At 32.9% G+C, this 22,165-nt stretch overlaps 1 protein-coding gene across 1 annotated transcript; it reads left to right on the top strand.

Moving 5' to 3' along the window:
* The first annotated feature begins 284 nt into the window (after window positions 1-284).
* Window positions 285-20,568, top strand: RpL5 (ribosomal protein L5). The gene is made up of 6 exons (XM_075370145.1): window positions 285-407; window positions 915-1,100; window positions 8,788-8,922; window positions 12,497-12,699; window positions 17,493-17,670; window positions 20,306-20,568. The coding sequence occupies exons 1-6, from the start codon at window positions 405-407 to the stop codon at window positions 20,498-20,500; spliced, it is 900 nt and encodes a 299-aa protein (XP_075226260.1). The 5' UTR covers window positions 285-404; the 3' UTR covers window positions 20,501-20,568.
* Window positions 20,569-22,165: the final 1,597 nt, after the last annotated feature.

Below are 22,165 nucleotides of genomic sequence, written 5' to 3'. Positions count from 1 at the left end.
CATAGAATATTACTAAAAATAAACCTTAATTAAAAATGTTATGTTAATGTCATCCAGTTAACACAAAAAATTACAATGTAATGAAATAATTCTTTTATTCTTCAGAAATTATATTAATTTTAAGTAACATTATTTATTTTCATTTTAAAGATAAATTGTTAGAGATTATTTTTTCCTGTTTAAAAAGGATTATTTATATTATTCCATTATATTCTATCAATCAGTGAAATGGCTAATTACATGCAATTTTTTTTGGCTTTGTCAAATTCCTTATGAGGCTTCTTAAAAGAATGAAGTCTCACGTTGGTACGACGTTATCCGCTTCCTTTTCTCCGTGGTCGGTGTGTTGTATCGCCTCGTGATATTAGGTGTTTGATGAGTTACGGATTCGTTGTTTTTCGGAAATGGTGTGTAACTTTATTATACTATTCTCTTTAATTAAGTTTAATTATTAATATCCTTAGCTGAAATTTAATGTCAGTTTATTCTGGTTGCAGTTTGATCACCGATGATTTTGGATAAGTCGATATAGATAGTAAAGGGTTACGATGGCCTTTTCTTTCGTAATATGGCTTTTTTAATGTGATATTAGTTTTTGTGGTTTTGTTATTAGGGTTACAGTTATTTTACAGTAAAACAATTGTTTATATATTTATATACACACACAGTGTTCGTGTTAAATTAAAATACAATTTTTTATGTTATGCAGAGTGAGATTTCTTGTTCGATTTCCACGCTTTTTATTCACCATTCTAGAATATGGGCTTGAGTAGATTTGTCTGATATCCTGACTACTGTGTGGTGAAACGGTTATTATGGCATCTTGATTAACTTTTTTGCGGTATTGTAAACCTACATTTATGTGTACAGTTATTGTTATGAAATTGTATTTATTAGCTGTTTTTGGATTTCAGGGGTTCGTGAAAGTTGTTAAGAATAAGCAGTACTTCAAAAGATTTCAAGTTAAATTTAAAAGGCGACGTGAAGGAAAGACTGATTATTATGCTCGTAAAAGATTGATTGTACAGGATAAGAACAAATATAACACTCCTAAGTATCGCCTGATTGTTCGTCTTTCCAACAAAGATATTACTTGCCAGGTAATTAATTTTTTTTTTAATTTCATTATATGGGAAGTTTATGAATTTTCTCACAGCTTCTACAAAATGAACCATATCTGAAGTAAGTTTATTCTGAAAATGTGGGTTTGTTGAGAATGATTTTTAAAAACATATTAATTACATTTTATCCACAAAGTTATGAGTTGTCTTTTTGAATTATGTTGAAGATATGCATAACATTTTCATTTCTTGATATTCTAATTCATATAACTAGTCATTGTATATTTGAAAATAATTTTAATAAAAAAACAGATTATCTCATAAGCTTCATTATAAAGCATTGAGAATTGTAAAACTGTAAAGTAATAGTTTTACAATGTCGGTTAGTCTGTCATCTGTTATGCTTACAACATGTCTACAATTTTTACACCCATAAACTTAGTTCTAAAAAATATTTTTATAGCGTTTTGTTGTGTTAATGTCATAAATGATATCATTGAGAAATTGGTGCTAAAAATTTGGAGATGTGTTGAGAACTTTGTAGTGTCACCTCAAGAAATGATTCCTTTCCACGCTAGTAAAGGGAAGGGGTGATTACTATGTTATTGATATTAACTTTGTGAAAGTTTAACAGATAGTGTGTAATCATTGAAATTGTGCTTGTTCCGCTATAATTTTATTAAATTTTTTATAGGAATATTAAATACATTTTTATAATTTGGAATATTGAACGATATAAGAGTGATTAATTAAATTAAATGAATGTGGTTTATTTTAAGCTATTATTAGTTTTCATTTCAACTTATCTTATGATTTAACAGTAGACCAAATGAATACATTCTAACATGTTTCCTGCTTTTCATTTTTTTGATTAAATTAGGTTTAAGGTCACATTTCAGCTCTACAGTGCATTTACTTATTAGTAATGTATTACTATATGAATTTTAGATTTGTAAATTGTGTATGGATAAATAATTAATGTAGATATGGGTACCAGGAATTGAAGTAAAACCAGATGCTTAAAAATCTGTATTTGCATTTTTATTCATGAGCATTTAAATTTGTCACGAATAATTATCTGCAGGTGTGTTCTAGCAAAGGTAAATCAGTAAGCCCGTTTTTTAAGATGAGAAATAATGGCTTAATTTTTTTCATAACAATCAAATACTCACCAAGTATGCAACAAATCTTAATACGTGTTTACTTATTGGAATTGTCAAACTGGAGTTAACCTTTTTGCAACTTTAATTAACCATATCAAAGAGTATGTAAATCCATTCAGATTCCTAGTAAACCAACCAACTGAAAGGGAGGATTTCTGTCAATTTATGAGTTCCACTTTTTGTAATTATGTGGGTCTGATTACCTATGTATATAAACAGAATAGATATTTTTCTATTAGCTTGACCCCCTTCCCATTTTTATACAGAGCAAAAACTGATCTTATCAATCCTTTTCTGTTGATAATCCAAAGTATCCTTCCTGTTTTTATTCTAGTAGAAAGTTATAATTTTTCTTCACTTTATAAGGGATAGCGATGACAGACATTTTCTCCATGGGCTCATGTCTATTAATTCAGCCTTCCTACCCCAATATTAAAATATTACCTATGCAAATTCTACCTTGAATCCTGTACCTGAAAATCCTAACACTGCTGAAAATTAATTGCATTAAATGTAAGAGTGAAATTTAAAAGTTATTTTATTGTGCTACTGTTTGGTAGGTGATGAAATTTCAATGTAAGGTAGTTAATGAATGAATGTTAAGCTCGAAAACATGAACTATAAGATTCGGTTTAGTATTGCGCTGAACCATATTGGTTTGTATTTTTTTATATACTATTTAGCAGAGCTCATAAATGTTCTATATGTGTGGGTTCCATGTTTGGACTAAAATTATTCTACACGATAAAGTCTTTCAGCTCCAGTTCCACATTTATTATGCCGTCCTACAGTAAATGGTTGAACCTTCTTTATCTTCTCACTGACAACTTTAAACAAGATGTCAGCTAACCAAATTGAGACTTCAACAATAAACAATTTGTTTTTTTCTTTTTGGCACACCACCTCTGAAAATCCTCTGCTGAAACAGTACTCCGGCTGTATTTTTCTATGAAAGGATATGTTGTCCAATTTCTACCAATTATTCAGTAGTGTCAATTTTTAAAATGGAGTATGAACATAGTTAACTGTTGGTTGCAAAAATTAGTCTATGTTTAAGCTCTCATATCAGCAAAATATGAAACATACTGACCTTGTGAACCTTCTGAACAATTCCGCTGATGAACCCCAATTTTTTTATATAGTGAAATATAGTTAATTTTTATGACTTTTTTACAAACAACTTTGGAACAAAATCCCATAATTTTAGAATAATAAAAAAAACTTTTTTTGAAGTTAGATTCCATAACCATTGTATAAATAAAATAAATTAAAGCAATAAAGAAACTGTGTTATTTTTCCTATGCAATTTCTAAGATGCAAACTGATGATAAATATACAAAGTAGAATTTAATTAGACATAAAATGATATTTCATTAAGTATTTAAATTAAATCTAAAATTTTATTAGTGCATAACAAGAGAACAAAATTTAATTGTTATATCTGAGGTAAGTAAATTTTTATTTGTATTATCTCCCTGTAAATAACTTAACAATAGCCAGTAATTACAATCAGTGATGGAATATGTAAACAAGTACGATATGGGGGGGGGGGGGTCATATAATCGACATGAACGTAGTATTCTATTGGTATTGATGTGGGATCCTCCATACTAAACTACCATGCACATGTAAATTTACTCAATGTTTTGTTATAGTTTTTCACTTTAAAAATTGTTATGAAGAGAAATGACATCAAACAATTACATTGAAAATATTAAATGTACACTCTAAATAACATATATTAAACTTGTCAGCCTTGACATTCTGTACATATATATCATAATTTTATTGCCAACTTCCAATACACATCCTCAATGAAATTATTCAGAACTGTTAGTGCAAAAGGAATTAATTACATGACATATTATGATGACATTAAATCTTTAAATTTTTCTTTTCCTAATGCCTTAGTAAATAAATCTGCAAGATTATGATTTTCTTATATTTTTTGTTTATTTTCATTTGGGTTGCTATCTCGTTCTTCACTTAACAATATTTTGTATTTCTTGTTTTATCTGTTTAACATCTGCGTTTCTCTCATTCTCATCATACTTAATTTCATAGATGATTTTTGGCATTTCAATTACATTTTTGAATTCATTTCTTTTATGTTGATAAATACATGTTGCTAATTCTATTTTGTTGGTTTCATGTATATAAATTGTATCACTTTGTATTCCATGAATATTCCACTTTTAGCATCCCATTTCAATTTTTTATTTAGGAACATGTACATACACTTACAAAGTAAATAAGTGACGCTGGTTTATATCAAACATTTTATTAAATTATAATTCAAACGGTGTTCTTCCTTCTACTCTACTGGTACTGGTTCTGTTAAAATATAAATAGCAGTAATCACTCCTGGCCAAAAATGTTTTTCCAATGATTTTGCTTGTAGCATAGTTTTAGCTGCCTTTACTTTAGTTCTCATCTCCATCTTGACTTCTTTTCAGGAATTTATATTAGACTTCTGATGAACTGTTCAGTCTTTTCATAATAGCGGATTACTTCATTTACAAATTCCTTACTATTGTGTGATCTTCAATTAATTTTTCATATACTTCACTCTTTTCTTTAAGAAAATAGCCTACTGAGAATAATCATCTTTAATCAACATGAAATATCTAGCATCTTCAAGAGAGTAATTCTCCATAGGGCCACCTAGACCAACATTTATGATCTCACAGGTTATTTAGTTTTTGTGTTGCTAGGACTGAATGAAAACCTATGTTGTTTGCCCTTTATAATAGCAGTACCTTGTTCATAGATGTCTGTGCATATTATTCTTTTTCAAAAAATTTTTTTACATGTTTAAAGCTTTGATGTCATAAACGCATATTGTCAAGCTTTGTTAATAATTTGGTTTTACAGTAGTATTAGCTATCAAAGATTTCGATTAAATGTAACAAAAATCGATGATGAACACTTTACTTTGATGTTTGATGATAGCACTAACATTTTTATTTGTGTAAATTTCTATTAAGTTTTGATCCAAAATCATTGATCTAATTAACACTGTAATTTTTTGGGTATTTATTTAATAAAATCAGTAATTATTGCAATTATTTATTATTTATATAATCAAAACACTCAACCATTTATTAAAATTAATAAAGAGACTGTTTTGAATCTATGTTAAACTCTATATCGGCTCATTTTCCACCGAAATCCGATTGACTACTTTGTTTTTAAATAAGGCTGTAGCTGCGGTGGCGTTAATACGTAAGTACCGGTAATGGTTTGGCTAGTATTGTTTGATGATCTGTTGACTGCGCGTTTGTGCTGTTGATTCTAGTTTTATTTTGTAGTAATGTTACACAAACTGTAGTTTTTTAAAACTGTTTTGCTCTGTTTTTAATGTATGGTTAGTGAATATCTGTCAGATTACAAGTAAAATATTTCGGAGAATAAGATATTTTTACCGACAGGTTAATGGGGATTTATGTGAATATTAATAAACATGTATGTTTGGTTCTAAATTTCCTTTCTTAAAACTTTAGAAACAATCTACGTTTCTTTTTCTAATAAGCATGTATGTAAAGTGTGAATACATTTTTTAGTTAATAACAAAAGTTTTCAGTGAAGACAAAAAGAATATTTGTAAGGTTAGTTTTTGATATTATTACTCCATTGTTACATTATGAGTCAACTAAATTTAAATGCAATTTCTATTTCGGACAGAAGAAAAGAAATATGTTGAAATGCCAAGTGATATTCCTACTGAGAATGATAACCTTGATGATATTTCTAATGAATCATCTCCTGTACCTTTAGATGAACAGCTCTTATCGTTCTTAGCTGATACTGAGACAGACCCCACGTTTGAGCCTGACATAAATGATGAAAGTGATTCAGCTTCTGATTGTGTTCTACAAACTCCTCAAAAACGTTAATAAGAGATAACATAACTATTCTGTCTTCTCCAGATAATAAAGAATATTACATAAATTATACTAATGTAAATATTCTAACAAAAAGCATTATAATTATGAAAAATTGAATTTTTACTTAAAATCTTCATTGATTTTTATTGCAAGTGAGTACAAAACTGTTAGGACAGTCACTACTAGTAAAAGGGAGAAATAATTCAACAAGTTTCATTTACTTGGTTTCTACCATGCTCAAACTATACATATATGTATGTAGTAGCAAATGTTAAAGAAGTGACCAAATTGCAATAATAACATTAAAAAAAAATTGAAAGGACAAAAGTAGGAGGAAGTTTATAAGAGAACTTTTTATTTCAAATACTAATGTGTATTAGAAAATGTTCCTGAATACATACCACATATCTTCAAAAAGTGTTAATCCTTTTCTTGTTAAAAATTGCAGTGATGATGCAGATAGTATAAAAGATAAACAAGGTAAAAATGGTGGCTTTAACAAAATCAATACATGAAGAGGAAGAAGGTATTATTCAACACATTAATAAATTTCCTTGTTATCAATTGCATTACTTGCCTTTAGATTGATGCTTCATAAGATGAACAATATATATGAAAAAGGTTCAAAACTGTTAGCATTTCAATGTATAAGAAAGTATTTTATGCTGAGTTTAACTTGTGATTAAATCATTAAGAAAAGATACTTGCAATAAATGCATTACACTTTATATCAAAATAAACAATGAATAATATGAGTTCCCGAGGACTACGTGGTAGAGTTAGGTGTCTGATGTCTTTTTTAGAAGGCAAAACTTGACTATAGGGCAGAATGTACTGTTGTGAATGTCATTTGAGGTATTTGCATCAGTGGCATCTCATGAGGCCGACTGATGACTGTGGAATGTGATCAGCTATAGTGCAAGATGTTCTCCAATTAAGCCACAAAAGGGGTGGTGGGGCATCCAGACACATCACAAGGTGGGTCTTCTCTCCTGGAGGGAATTGAAGTAGATTTATTGAAAAAGAAAGTTGGGCATCCTAAACACGTGGTTTGACTGTGGCCCAATAGCAAGGGAATTTCACTAAAAAAAATTTATTAGATATTAATACCATCAGACATCTTCTTCTGAAGGATACTATTTCCTTTTATAAGCAGTTGTTTTCTTCAAATGATATTGAAGATGATTTGGATAAAGTATAAGGAATAAATATTCTATAAATTTTATTTTTGTACTAAAAAAAATACAATAACAGGCTATACCACTTAATCTAAACCCCTAACTTTACAGGAATTTGACTTTGTTAAAATAAAAAATAGTATTTGATTATTAACTTAGTATTATTCTTTTTAAAAAAGGCAAAAAGGAACTATACCACATTTGCGGCTTAGTTCCTTTTAGAAAACTGACCGGTTTGAAATCTTAAGATGTATAATGGAACTAACCCTGTTTTTTTAACTGTAAAGAATATTAAATCCATATTTAACTAGCTAAAAAGAGAAATTTTTAACAAGTACATGGTGAAAAATTTTTCCTTGTAGAGAGGTTTAATTTTTTTTATAACAAAATGAATTTTGATTGTTATTTACTCAGAAACAATGAGTTGGGGTTAGTCCCTTTTCACATAACTACGTCCGGTTAATGTGACTAAGATTGATTGGCTGGCAATGAGCACCTGTGTGATTCCATCTTGGATGCACTAAAGCAGAATTGGATTTGCATATTTAATTTAAAAAATTAGTAAGTTAGTTTTATATTTCATTAAAATAAATGTTTTACATAAATATCTTAAGAATTATTGAGCGATATGACTAAGAGAGAGATGAATATTGTAACGAAATTGTGACTGGGTTAACCAAATCTTAATATGATTATTAAGATTTCAAATAAGATCATTCATAAATCGTATCTAAAATTCAATTAAGCATTTATTTTGACCATGAAAATAAAGAGGGGCTGAAATAGGGTATTATTATTAGGAAGCACCATGTGATTGGGATTGAGGTAAATGTCAAGTTAGTGAATCCAGAAACCAAACAACATTTCAAATGTGAATGTGTAGTGTAAACTGGCCCTGTTTAAGATTTGGACTAGAATTATGCTAGTAGAATTCATGGAATGTAAGAACACAACAGTGCTAAAAGTTAAAAGCTGAAAAAGTATGGAAGTCAGTCCTGTTCTGGGTCTCACAAGGGTGTTACTCTACATTAAAATGTGTGGAGATATCCCCCTATGAGTACATGTTTAAATTGTTTGGTTTAGAAATAACGTATATTTAAGATACTTGTTTTAAGGGCTTCCTAATAAAAAATTTTATTTCATCCCCTCTATTTTTTCATGGTCATAATAAATTTGTGAAGAGAATTTTAGGCGTGGTTTATGAGTGGTCTTGTCTTAACATAATATATGTTTAATTAATTATTAAACTGTATTTCAGACTAACAGTTAGTCACAATAAGTTTATATCACTTATATTTTGTTGTTTTTTTTGTCACTTATAGATCTATGATTGTGAAAAGGTTGCAAGACCCTCTCTTTCATATACTAGGGATTGTTTTTTAATTATAGAAGAATATATTAATTTGTATTTCAAATACAAATGTAGTTAAATTATATTAGTTAATTTATATTTATATTTTTTAATTAATATTGTAGTTAATTTATTTTTTTTTTGCAGGTTGCATATTCACGTATTGAAGGAGACAAAATAGTATGTGCTGCTTACAGTCATGAATTGCCAAAGTATGGTATTAAAGTTGGTTTAACTAATTATGCTTCTGCTTACTGTACCGGTTTACTTTTGGCAAGAAGGGTAAATTTTATTTTACTATTGTTCTTTATACAGAATTTGATTTTGATTTATACAGGACTTGGGGGGATGGTACGCCTCTAGTTTGTTTCTAAGGGCGATGGGAGCCCAAGTGCTCTCCAACCACACGAATTTCAACCAATATTTGTTTCGGTTCCACCTGGCAGTTGATGAGCTGTGCGTCTGCAGGAGGTTCAGTTGAACGAACACATGATGTTCGACAGCCCAGGTCTTTGGGGAGCAGAACTCAGAACACCCTGGAAGTCAGGGGGAAAATTGGTCACTCATAAGTGGCGAGTCAATGTGGTATGCGCCGCATTGTCGGACTGTGCAGGAGTTCTTTGATGCCGTTGCTTTGTTCAACCGGCATCAGTTGTTTAAGGGATATAAGACTCCTACTGTAGCTGTAGGAAGCTACCCTTGAAAAATGGCTGGTCATCAGTCAAATATAGCTCCAGGCGCTATAATATAACCCACCGAGTTGGTCTAGTGGTGAAGTTGAGAGTTCCAGCATTCAAGTCCTAGTAAAGCCAGCTATTTTTAAATGGACTTGAATACTAGATCGTGGATACCGGAGTTCTTTGGTGGTTGGGTTTCAATTAACCACACATCTCAGGTATGGTCGAACTGAGAATGTACAAGACTACACTTCATTCACACTCATACATATCATCCTCTGAAGTGTTATCTAAACTGTAGTTATCGGAGGCTAAACAGGAAAAGAAAGAAAGAAAGGCGCTATGATATGGTGGACAGGTACTTGCTGGTATTCAGCAACTTAGACGTGGCAGCAAATTGCTGTCCTTGACAGAATTAATTGTAATTTATTACAGGTCATATATTTTAGTATGTAGATGGGGTGCACTTACCCATTTTAGTAATGTATGACAAGTGAGCGGTGGGACATGCAAGCGAGTGGTATAGGGCACCACTCTTATTCTGCTCACACGGTTAGGTAAGCTCTAGGAGCTAATTAGCATATTGGTCACTAAACCGTTTTGAGGAACAGTAGCCGTTTGTTGTACAGACATTTGGTCTTATGCTTTAGGGCGATCGAATGGGGTGGTGATGGTGGGAGAAATACCAGACATACCAACCAATTTACTATTGTTCTTTTAATAATTAAATATTAGAGATAATTAATGCTAATGAATCAAATCTTGGTACTCTTCTGTTATGTATCAAGAAAAGTTAATCTAATTGTTTTATTAATATTTATAATTGTATTTATATATCAGCGTAGTTAGTCACTGTACATACTATGCATGTTAGTATACATCCATACTGTGCAGCATAGAGTTCCATATCTAACTGGTTATTAATCATCAATTAAAAATCATCATCTAGTCTTGATCACAATGCTAGACAGTGCACAAACTGTAAAGCCTTTAATAACAAATTACATAAAAGCAGGATCAGCATTTATTTAGGCTGAATGGTGGGCATATTGAGGAATTGCAAAATGTTTGAGAAACTAGTTCCACCAAACAGTTAATTGTTCACAGAATTTTGCAGACCTGTAAATGGGAGTACATACATAATAGAAAATACAGGATGTTCAACTTAAAAGAGGCCCCACTGCTTAGTTTATTCCATAAACAATAGCGTGACAACACTTGTATAATAATTTACACGTGTTGAAAATATTGTCCATTCACTTCTATGCACTTGTCAACTTGTACCTGATTGCTGTTGTAAGCTGTACCGGTCTGTTTCCTGGGTGGCATTGATAATGTTTGTCTTCAATTCCTGCAGGGTCTGTGGATTGGTCCTATTGACAGTTTTTTTTAAGTAACCCCACAGAAAGAAGTCTGGACTAGTCAGATTAGGGAATCTTGGTGGTCGCAATCCTTTAGAAATTATCCTTCCACTGAAAAGATCCTGTAGCATCTGAATAGTAGATCGAGCTGTACGGCAAGTGGCACTTTCCTGTTGCAACCAGCAGTCACGCTCATCCTCTTTTGCAGTAAGGCTATGAACTGTTGTTGGATAATTTCTTTTTCTTGGCAGTCGGCAGCATCCACAGTTTTAAAAAAAAAAGTCACCTTGAAATCACACACCATTTGTCTATTTTTTATGGGTGTAGGGGAGATTCAAAGAAAATGTGTGGGTTTTCAGTACCCCAGTTCTATTTGTTTTGATTATTAACATACCCAATAAGGTGAAACTACACTTATCTGTGAAAAACACTTGATCTACAATGCCAGTGTTTCCTCTAATGAATTTTCTGAGCTGTTGGCAATAGTGTACAACCTGCATTGTTAAAACCAACATGTGTCTGCCACATTTCTAGTCTAACATTGAAACAGTTCCATGAAATTTTTTGTTAACTAACTTCTGAATTACACTTTTCACTGGTGCTTCCTTTTCAAATTTCTTCAGAAACTTTCACTGAAAGCTAATCTGATTTTAACAAACACACAAACTATACAACCTTGTTCAAAAGCCAATGCTTGACATAGACTGGCAATATTCAGATGTGCCGGTAATAAACAGTCTTCCCCACTCCAGCCCCAGTTGTACCAACATCTCCCACATTATTTTACACATCTCACACAAATGTATGCATTTTAACAAAAAAAATTGCATTTAATATAAACTACTGAGTGATGTCTTTTAAGTTGAACATCCTGTTCAGGGTTATTAGCGAAACACCATAACAAAATGTGGTGTGGAACACACAAAACAACGATAGATTTATGTCTTGCAAAGTTCTAACGGTATCACGTCATAGAAATCATTATTTATTTCAGAAAATTCTTGTGACACTGTCACTTAATGGCCTGAATAAAAGGTAAGTCAATATTTAAAATAATGTAATAACTAAAATAAAGCATCAACAAAAAAAAATTTCAAGTAACTTAACATAACTCATAACAATAACAAAAAAAATTCTTATCTAAATTTAAAAAAAAATTAATTTACAGAAACTTCAATTACCTGTAGAAAATTCTATAGTCCATGATTTAAGCTAAACCAATTTAAAAACTTAATTAAATTAGTGTTTCTTGACACATAATGGAAGAGTATCCAAATTTTTACATGGATTTTTTTTTAACTTTTTAATGTAATTTTAATTTTTTGTTTTAAAATTTTAAACTAGGCTTCTTACAGTAATAGAAGTGTTCCACTATGAATAGGTTTTTTCTTGATGAATTAATTCATCATGAAAGCTTTGGAGCTTTTTACATGGGAATATGTAAATACCACGCCATGCTGGAATTCTAACCCAGTATCCCTAAAGATTTGAGACACTGCCACTTCCCCTTGGTGATTTAACCTGTAATCATTAAAATAAAGCAAAATTATAGTTTTACATAAAAAAAAGTAAAGAAAATTAAAGTAAAAGAAAAGGTATAGTCTTCTTTTGTAAATGAGTTTGCAGTTATGCAGGGGGTTTAGCTGTGACTAAATTTATTTTGTTGATTTTGATTTAGTGGACTGTACAAGCCTTATCTTTACCTCATATACTGTGATAAATGTCTAGAATTTTTCTTTATTATTAATTCTTCATAACAGGATGATTCCAGTAGATTATGTGATAGTGAATTGATATAAGCATCTCTTTTGTGTGCAGCTATTAAAAAAATTAGGATTAGATACATTATACACAGGAACCATAGAAGTTACTGGGGAAGAATATAATGTTGAAGCTTTGGATGAAGGTCCTGGTGCATTTAAGTGTTACTTGGATGTTGGTTTAATGAAGACCAGTACTGGTGCTCGTGTATTTGGAGCTATGAAAGGAGCTGTAGATGGTGGCCTAAACATACCTCATAGGTACGGATTAATTCATAATTTATTAAAAATGTTGCATATATGTCTATACAGCCTAGGCATTACTTACAAGGTGTCCCAAAAGTCCCGCACCAGAGGGATATTTACAATATCTGGTTTCTGTATAAGTCGAAACATAATTGAAAAGGTTTCCTGTGTTCCACAAAATTTTGATCACTGTCAGGTGTTGCAGATTGGCACACAGTTGTGATGCGCTCTCGTAGATTGTTTTTGTCCCTGATCTTGATTGTGTAAACTCAGGATTTTACATAACCATACACTACACTAATCATTGGGTTTAAATCCAGGGATCGTGGGGAGTCCATTCCACTCATCCCCTATGACTGATCCACTGGGGTAAGTATTCATCTAGCCAAACACGAACTTGTGTACCATAGTGCGGGAGTGCACAGTCCTGCTTGAACCATTCTGGTTTTTCAGAACCTAGCAAATCCAAATCTGGCAGTAATTCATTTCCTAACATTGGCAAGGAAATTTTGTTGTTAACCATTCCGTTAAAGGAGGGGCCAATGATCCAGTCTTTCCACAAACCATGACGAGATCTGCTCCTTACTGCCAACCAGTGAGCATTACTGTTGGACCAATACTGTAAGGTATGTTTGTCCACCTCACCATTTGCATTAAAGTTAGCTTCATCAGAGATCGTAAGTTTAGCCAAAAACTCTGGGCCTTCCTCTTACTGGGTCAAAAATCATGTGGTGTAACTAACACTTGTAAATTGTACAAATGATACTTGTTTGTTTTTTTTGCAAGATTCTACATACTGTTTGTTAACTAAGAAATGCCCACTTCCAAGTTTTTTTTAGCAAATTTATTTTTTTTCGGATTTGCAGATACTTTTCATCAAAACCCTTTCCACTACCTATGGCCTTGAACTTCGCTAGCAGTCTTCCAGCTTTTGTGTGCAACACTGGCTCTCATTGAACATACCTCACATTAAATTAATCTTCAACTTGTCTGAGAGAGTTCTCTTCCACAAAGGAGTATAACCCCAACAGAGGAAAATTAGTAAAACCCTATGGTGCGGGATGTTTGGGACACCTTGTAGAATACTAATACTGCATGTTATGTTATGCTTATTGGAGCCTTTTTGACAGCTATGTTTTGCCTATCTTATAGATTGTATATTACCATATTACTTATGTAGTTTTGATTATATACTAAAGATTGAGAGTGTTTGTAACAAAATACAGGGAAAAGGGGTTACAAATTTGTACATTTTATATATATATATATATATATATACACACACACACAAGGGGATACCCAATAATGCAATTTTTTTTTTTTTAATGGTGTTAAGAGTGCTAATGAGCTCGCAAAATCAGTTTCAGTACTTGTTGCTATCCTCTGGATTCAAATGGCAGTAAAGAACATAAAAGAGGGAACCTTACAAAATGTTTTAAAAACCTACATTATCCTGATGCAAAACCTGTAGTCTTAGATGAAGCAGAAGAGATATGAGAATTTTAAAAGATCTTGGCAGCACTAATGAATCTGAAATAGACGCTGATACATACATAAACTCCGACTGTGATATAGCTACCGGTCAACAATACAACTGAGGCAGTTTTGTCAGAGATAATGACCCGCCCCACCAACTGATCAAGTTACAGAAAACCATACTGAACGTGGTGATACAGTAAGCAACATTGAAGATCCCATCAAAATAAACTTATTTTGATGCGCTTTAAAGCTAAAAACTTACAGAAGTTTGCCGCAAGAAAAAAATTACTAAATTTTTGGAGTGTTTGTGTAAAGCACTTATTTCTTTAGAACAACTTGCCGTTGAAGAAAAGACAAAGCAGATAACATCGGTTGACATGAATTATTTTGTACAAACATTACATAGTTAGTGCACAAATCTGCAAAAACTAGCAGATTTATTGTAGCAGTAACAAGTATCGCTAAGAAGTGCATCCCTAGAGGGTTTCGCAGAGATTTTATCCCAGGGTTGTCCAAAAATAGCGAAGTTCTCTACCAAAGCTTCCTCGAAATGGGCGATCAAGAGGTAGCAGACAAGCTTCTCCAAAGCTTCGATGCTGCAAGACAACAGAAATGGTCAGAAAGAGTGGGAAGCCTGAACTTTCAGACCTCGAGTTGTCATGCATGGATTCTGCTAAGAAAATTGGGAAGCGGATCTCCTATTCAGAGACCAAAAGCAGGTGTCTCCCCAAACACCATGGCATCCCACATAGTGGCAACATCCAAAGCACCAAGAGACAGGGTGCACACAACTGAGATAAAACGCTAAGAAACTTGAGGAGGAAGGAAGGAGAGACAGTACGTTCACCCTTTTACACTTGAAGAGATTGAGTCGGCGCTCAAAGATGTTGCCCCATGGAAAGCATGAGAGTTCGATGGTATCAATCTGGAATTTTTATTAAACTGCGGAAAATGCACAAAACTTTGGCTGGCCAGATTCTTCACTGACATAATGCAGACCGGTGGCGTACCTAGAGAGTTCAAGCGATCGAAGGTAGTAGCCATTTTAAAACCAGGGAAACCAGCAAACTTACTTAAGAGCTACAGGCCTATAGCATTGCCAGCAGTGACATATAAATTACTAGAAAGGCTTATCTACAACAGAATCTGTAAGAGGATATATGATGTTATACCAATTGCAGGCTTTAGGCCAAAACGAAGTTGCACCGACCAAGTTCTCTCGCTCATAACATACATTGAAGCAGGGTTCCAAAGAAATCTTAAAACCTGTGCTGCATTCGTTGATTTATCAGCCGTGTACGACACTCTCTGGAGAGAAGGCATGATTTGTAAGGTCGGTCCTCCATGTAATCCCATGCAAACTAACAGCTCACACCTCCTTAATAAGATGTTGAACAACAGAATGTTCCAAGTTATCATGGGATCCGATATAAGCTCACCGAGGAAACTCAAGAACGGCCTACCACAAGGGTCTGTACTCGCGCCTCTCCTTTTCAGCCTCTTATGTTGCTGACATGCCAGAGACAAGATCTAAAAAGCAAGGCTACGCCAATGACTGGGTGCTAACAATAAAATTTAGATCATTTGAAGATCAGAGGAGGTCCTGATGGCTGACTTGGAGAGAAACTGGGAAGGTACTTCCAGAGATGGTGCCATCAACCGAATGCTAGTAAAACAGAGGTGTCATGCTTCTATCTGAGTAACAGGTTAGCTAATAGGGAGCTTAAAATTTTATTCTAGGATACATGGCTCTTTTACAATAAGACACTGAAATACCTAGGCGTGACACTTGATAGAACACTTTCATTTAACAAGCACCTAATGAAAACTGCAGGGAAACTGACAGCGAGAAACAACATTATTCATAAGCTCTGTGGAACAATGTGGGGAGCATCGGCTTCCGCTTTGCGCATGTCGGCTCTGAACCTGGTTTTCTCAGGTGCTGAATATTGTGCGCCAGTGTGGCTTAACAGCCCTTATGTTCATAGAATTGATGCTCAACTTAATGACACTATGAGAATGATTTCAGAGGTTATCGGGTTTACTCCCGTGGAATGGCTCCTGGTATTGAGCCACATACCACCCCTAAACCTGTGCCGTATGAACGCTCTTTTAATTGAGTACAAGAAGATGGACAATCGAAACCTACAGATTCATGAGGACATTGAGGATGCCAGTCGTGGTCGCCTTCAATCTAGACAGCCACCAATCAAAACAGCAATTGCTGCCACAGAGGATGGATTTAATCTAACTGATGCTTGGCGTCAAGAATGGAACCCAGCAGAATAACCAAATCCTGTGTATTACACAAAGGCCGCCGGGTTTTGACTTGCCACGTAAGACATGGTCAACGCTAAACAGAATACGGACTCAGCATGGTAGGGTACCTCTTTCTTGTATAAATGGGGTAAAACAATGATGCCCCTTTGGGAGTGTGGTGAAAATCAAACTGTTAGATACATCACAGAAGTTTGCCCTAGGACAGATTATGAAGGGAATCCTGAAGATTTCCTGATGGCAACTCAGTAACATATATTAGTTTGTTAAATCATTATTTTTAATTTAGACTGTAATTGGTATTGTGTTTTGGTGCCATATGCTAAATAAATAAGTACACAGTATGTTCATCATTACTGTTGAAACTGAATAAAACAAAAACCTAATCCAAAATGGAAAAAAAATTCAATGACCATTGTTTCCATTCTGAACAGCTTTCACTGTATTACTAATAGTAATTAAGTTTTAAATAAGATGTTTTTAGTTTGAATGTTATATCACAAGCATGCATCTATGTCTTTGCTTTCTCTAAAAATGTAATAATTGAGTTATTGAAGTGGAGAAACCCACTTTAATTACTATTTATCACTGTTTTCTACCGCATACATTTTATTGAGCATTAAATTGTTAAAGGTTTTAAAAAATTATTTGTAGAAGATTTTGGTTTTAAAAAATTATTTGTAGAAGATTTTGGTTTTAAAAAATTATTTGTAGAAGATTTTTTATGTGTGCGCATATAATATTATTTTGATGTATAATAAATTTAAAATTAGCAGACTTGTATTTGATTCCTTAGTTGGGCAGTTGCTAACTTGTTCTGATATGGTAAAAATGACAAATGAGTTTTTTAGCTAGTTTGTAAAGCTTCATGTAACATTTTAAAAATTATGTCGTGTTATTTTAAAAGTTATATTGTAACTGACAGTTTTCTCTTGCTTTTTTTTAAGGAAGAAAGACATGTATGTAGAATCGATCGTGGTTTGATAGGTATTTATTTTGTAAATGAAATTTTGTTTAGAATTTTAAGTAGTGTTATTGGTATTTTGTTACAGTGTGAAGCGTTTCCCAGGGTATGATTCAGAATCTAAGAATTTCAATGCTGAAGTACATCGTAAACACATTTTTGGATTACATGTCTCTGAATATATGCAACAGTTAGCAGAAGGTGATGATGAAGCGTATAAAAAACAGTTCTCACAGTTCATTAAAAATGGAATTCAGCCAGAAAGTGTAAGTAACTGAAGTATTCATTTTTCTTTTGTTATTTATTTTTGTATTGCTGTATTCAGTATAAATAATTTTGTTTTGCTAAATATATTTTGTTTTTAGAGTTGATACATCTTTGGGACTTTTCTGTGAACGATGGTTTTGTAGAAAATGAATATGGCTGCCACAAAGGGGAAAATGTTCAAAGAGGTAGAATTTTTCTGTGTAAATGGGGTAAATTGTATGCATGTATGTTCTTCTCTAATTCTGCTCATAATAGGAGTAATTAAACTAGGGGGGGAGGCACACTTATTGCACTGTTTTCTACACTGCATTATTTTATGTGCCCATGGAAAATTGTTTGGAGCTTTTCCCATCATATCAAAAGATTGTTCACATGTGTAGTAGTTATTTAATAATGTGAAATATCAGTTAACAATAACTATTATCCATATCCCCAAACTGCTTCTAATATTCGCCATTATATTTTTTTATGAATTTATTTTAAAAAAGTTAAAAAAACTATAAAAAAAATGTTTGTTAATGATTTTTACACAACTATGGTAATACGTCTTATATGTATTTTGCTCATAAGAATTTATACATGAAAATAATCTGTCTATTGTAAACCAGTAAAATAGCGGAGTGCCCTTGGCTATATATCTGTGACATCTATCTATTGTATAGGCTATGTATCTGGATGTCCTTTTTAGCTGTTTGCAGAAAAGAATTTGATTTTTCTTCATTATCAGATGTGTGTTTGTGACACATATGGAGCCTATTATTACTTAACAAGAACGTAATTTAGTCCTGGTTATTACCTTGATCCCCTGACATTACGCCACTCTATTTCTTTCTTTAGGGGTTTATCAAAGACTCTATATACAATGAATTAAAAAAAAATTAATGAAATAATTCCTGATATTCTTAGTAATTGGTTAGTTACTGAAAATTGACTAGACATTTTATATGCAACAAAAGGTGTCCATGTCCTTGTTTGAAATTAATAAGTGTTGTAAACAAAATTATTTGAATTGCTTTGTTCAGCAATAAAACATGCATGTAAATACATAGCTTGGTTATTTTGTTATCAACACCTAAAATGTACTGAATAACTTATGACTGATCGCCCGTATATTTTATGATACTATCTCCTCAGAATAATTACCATTTGTTTTATTTTGACTGCTGTCTGATTTTTGTTTCATAAGTACACATTTAAAGGTTTTCTATGAGATATAACAAATATATACAGGTGATTCAAAGAAACTGGAAATTTTGAAAGTTGTGTTGGTAGCCGTGGGCGATTGGTACCACTTGATAAGTGCCGCCAGCCTCTCTAACCTAACCTGCCATTTAGTTGTCATGGATCCTTGGAGTGGTGCGCAACGTGCATTTGCTATCAAAGGGTTTTACAAAAACATGACAGTGTGGAGGGAGCGCGTAGAGAATTTCACCGTCATTTTAATCTGGGACGGCACGACCGTGTTCCATCAGCACATGCAATTAAAACATGGATATCAAATTTTGAGGAAACCGGTTCAGCAATGAAAAAGAAACCTCCAGGTCGTGAGCGAACCATCCGCACACCACAGAATGTTCAAGCTTTACAATTGCATAGTTCAAGTGTTCGAAGAATGTTAGTGAAGGACTTGCAATACCATCTATACAAGTTGCAGATTGTCCAGGAACTGAAACCGAACGATGCAGTTGTGTGAGCACAATTCTTTAATGTAATGCTTCAGAAGATAAATGATAACGAAGAGTTTGTTCACGAACTGTGGATATCAGACAAAGGGCATTTCCACCTCAGTGGATTTGTTAACAAGCAAAATTTCAGATACCGAGCACAAGAAAATCCTACACAGCTACACCAGCGTCCGTTGCACAGCCAGAAAGTGACCATGTGGTGTGCTATGTCATCTTACGGTGTTATAGGCCCTTATTTTTTTGAGAATGACAACGGTCTTGCGATTACAGTGACGTCAGCTCGTTACGTAGCCGTGCTTGAAACCTTTGTTGTGGAACAACAAAAGAGATTTCCACCAATTCTTAACATAGCCTGGTTTCAACAAGACGGAGCAACGTCACATACTGCACGAATATCGATGGCAGCTGTATGCTGATTGTTTGGATAATGTGTCATTTCACGTGGTGACATTAGATGGCCTCCCAGATCGCCTGATCTCTAAGCTTGCGATTACATTTTGTGAGGTCACCTTAAAAGCAAAGTGTTCCACAGTAGACCTGCTACAAGAAGAACTGAAGGCAAAGATCCGAGAAGCAATTGCGGAAATTTCAGTTGAGATGTTACGTCAAACCATGAACAATTTAACGAAGAGACTTCGTGAGTGTTTACGTAGAAGAGGAGGTCACCTGGAAGATGTCATCTTTAAAAAATAAACTAAAATGTATGTATCCTAAAATGGCAACATTTGTACAATTACATGAAATAAAATTCATTTTCTAAAAAAAAATTTCCATTAACGTTATTTAATTTTTTTAATTTCCCGTTTCTTTGAATCACCCTGTATAATATTTACTGTTAACATGAAAATAGAATTTGTGACGCCACAAATCCTTCACACACATAGACACTTACAACATATAAATAGTGTTGTAAATATTCTTATTGTGTTTTACTTGTTTTAAAATATAGATTGAAGAAATATACAAGAAAGCACATGAAGCAATCCGAGCAGATCCAACAAGAAAACCAAAAGAGAGGACAAAACCACCAGTGAAGAAGAGATGGAATCGCAAGAAGCTTTCTCTTTCCGAAAGGAAGAATAGAATTGCACAGAAGAAAGAATCTTTCCTCAAGAAGTTGGAAGGAGGAGAAATGGAAGCTTGAAAGTTTCTTTATTGTTTTTCTTTTTATTGATATGAAGTGAAATAAATAATTTGTGAAATAAAAAAAAATTGTATTTATTTTTTTATTGTTCATATCTAATTGGTACACAGAATTTATTTATTTATAAAACTGTTTTGTATTTTTAATTGAAATAAATGTTTGTTGAATTATATTTTTTTATTGGTAGGGTTTATCATGGTTTTGTGAACTTACGCCTTCATTCATTTGAATGCTTTAGAAATATATTTGTTTTTTAAATTCTTTTACTATAAACCATCTAGTACAGAATATTGAGATACAACACATCTTACCTTAATTTTAGCATGAAAGTACTTTGTGGGATGTTTTTAGAAAAATATTACATAAATACAAATAAAATTTCAATTTGATAAACCATCAGACAGTCTTATAAAAAAAAATGCAACTGATAGTAGCACTTGTATAATAAATTAATACGCAAATTTTATTATTTTTAATCTGCAGTTTAATTAAATATTGGGGATGAGGGATCCCGCAGAAGTACTTGCATGATAAAATTAAGGTAAGATATCTTATCTCAAAATTTTGTGCTAGGTGGTTCCATTATTAGAATTAAAAACATAATTTAACAGTACAGAGGAATAATATGAATCTTAAATAATATACATATAATTTAATATTATATGAAATATAAACCACCAAAAACACAATATTAGATAAATTCCAATAAACAGTTTCATAATTCTATGTATATATGTATGTATATTTTTTTTTTAGATGAGTCAGTAACCTCATTTACAGACGAAGTGTCAGCCTTACTAACAGGTTCTGCAAGATGTTATAATGTGTGCCCGCATCCTACCGACCAAACCTCCCATCTCATTGGTTCTCCCCCCCCCCAAGACCAGACCCACAATTAAGTATTAACTCAGCCCCAGGAGGAAGTGCCTTTGAGCTTGGGGTTCCGGAGTCCCAATGCATCATCAGTCACCCATCCATGGAAGCATAGACGAACAATGGCTCTGCCTCAACTGAGGCAAAGACCTGTTAATCTGACATCAATGCTCACGCTAGTCATCAGATATTCATTGATGCCCTGCATCTATGGTCTATGATGACTGACCACAGCATGCTATTAAAAGCCCCCTTAACATTGAGGAGGACAACCAACAGTATTCTCCTCATCTGCCAGGAGCTTGCTACTAGTCTGGCTCGCTTCAGGACTCGACTCACTGCATTGGTGGTTGATCTTCCCCATACAAAACCAAATTGATTGGTGGAGAAACCACCAGCTGATTCCACCTCAGCATGATACACTCAGCCAATATCTGGTTGAATAGCTTATCCATAATATTGAATAGGCATATAGGTAAAATTTATTATATAAGATTTAAAAATACAATTTTTAAAAAGAAATTAAAAATGTTACAAATTAATATTTATTAAAAGTTAACATATATAAAAATATGATGTCAACTATGATAAAATTAAATTAAATAAGATAGGAACAAAATATACTACTTGTTTGGCCAGCCAATACTCATAGTACTGTATGAATAATTAAATTAAAATTTATGTATTTATCTGAAAATGTGCTGCCATCTATTGTCACCCTGTTTTTAGATTTTTATTATTTTCTTTTTTAATTTTTAATATTTCAAAATTAGTTTCAATATCAAAAATAGA

The sequence above is a fragment of the Lycorma delicatula genome, chromosome 7, assembly GCF_047948215.1.
Source record: "Lycorma delicatula isolate Av1 chromosome 7, ASM4794821v1, whole genome shotgun sequence".
NCBI classification, from domain to species: domain Eukaryota; kingdom Metazoa; phylum Arthropoda; class Insecta; order Hemiptera; family Fulgoridae; genus Lycorma; species Lycorma delicatula.
Note: the sequence above shows the minus strand (reverse complement) of the source record. Positions and strands in the feature narration are given on the sequence as shown.

What these genes read in the sequence shown, in the direction of transcription:
- RpL5 (XM_075370145.1), top strand. An exon ending in ACAAAGATATTACTTGCCAG is followed by an intron (nt 1,101 to 8,787) that starts GTAATTAATTTT and finishes TTTTTTTTGCAG; the next exon opens with GTTGCATATTCACGTATTGA. An exon ending in ATGGAATTCAGCCAGAAAGT is followed by an intron (nt 17,671 to 20,305) that starts GTAAGTAACTGA and finishes TTTAAAATATAG; the next exon opens with ATTGAAGAAATATACAAGAA.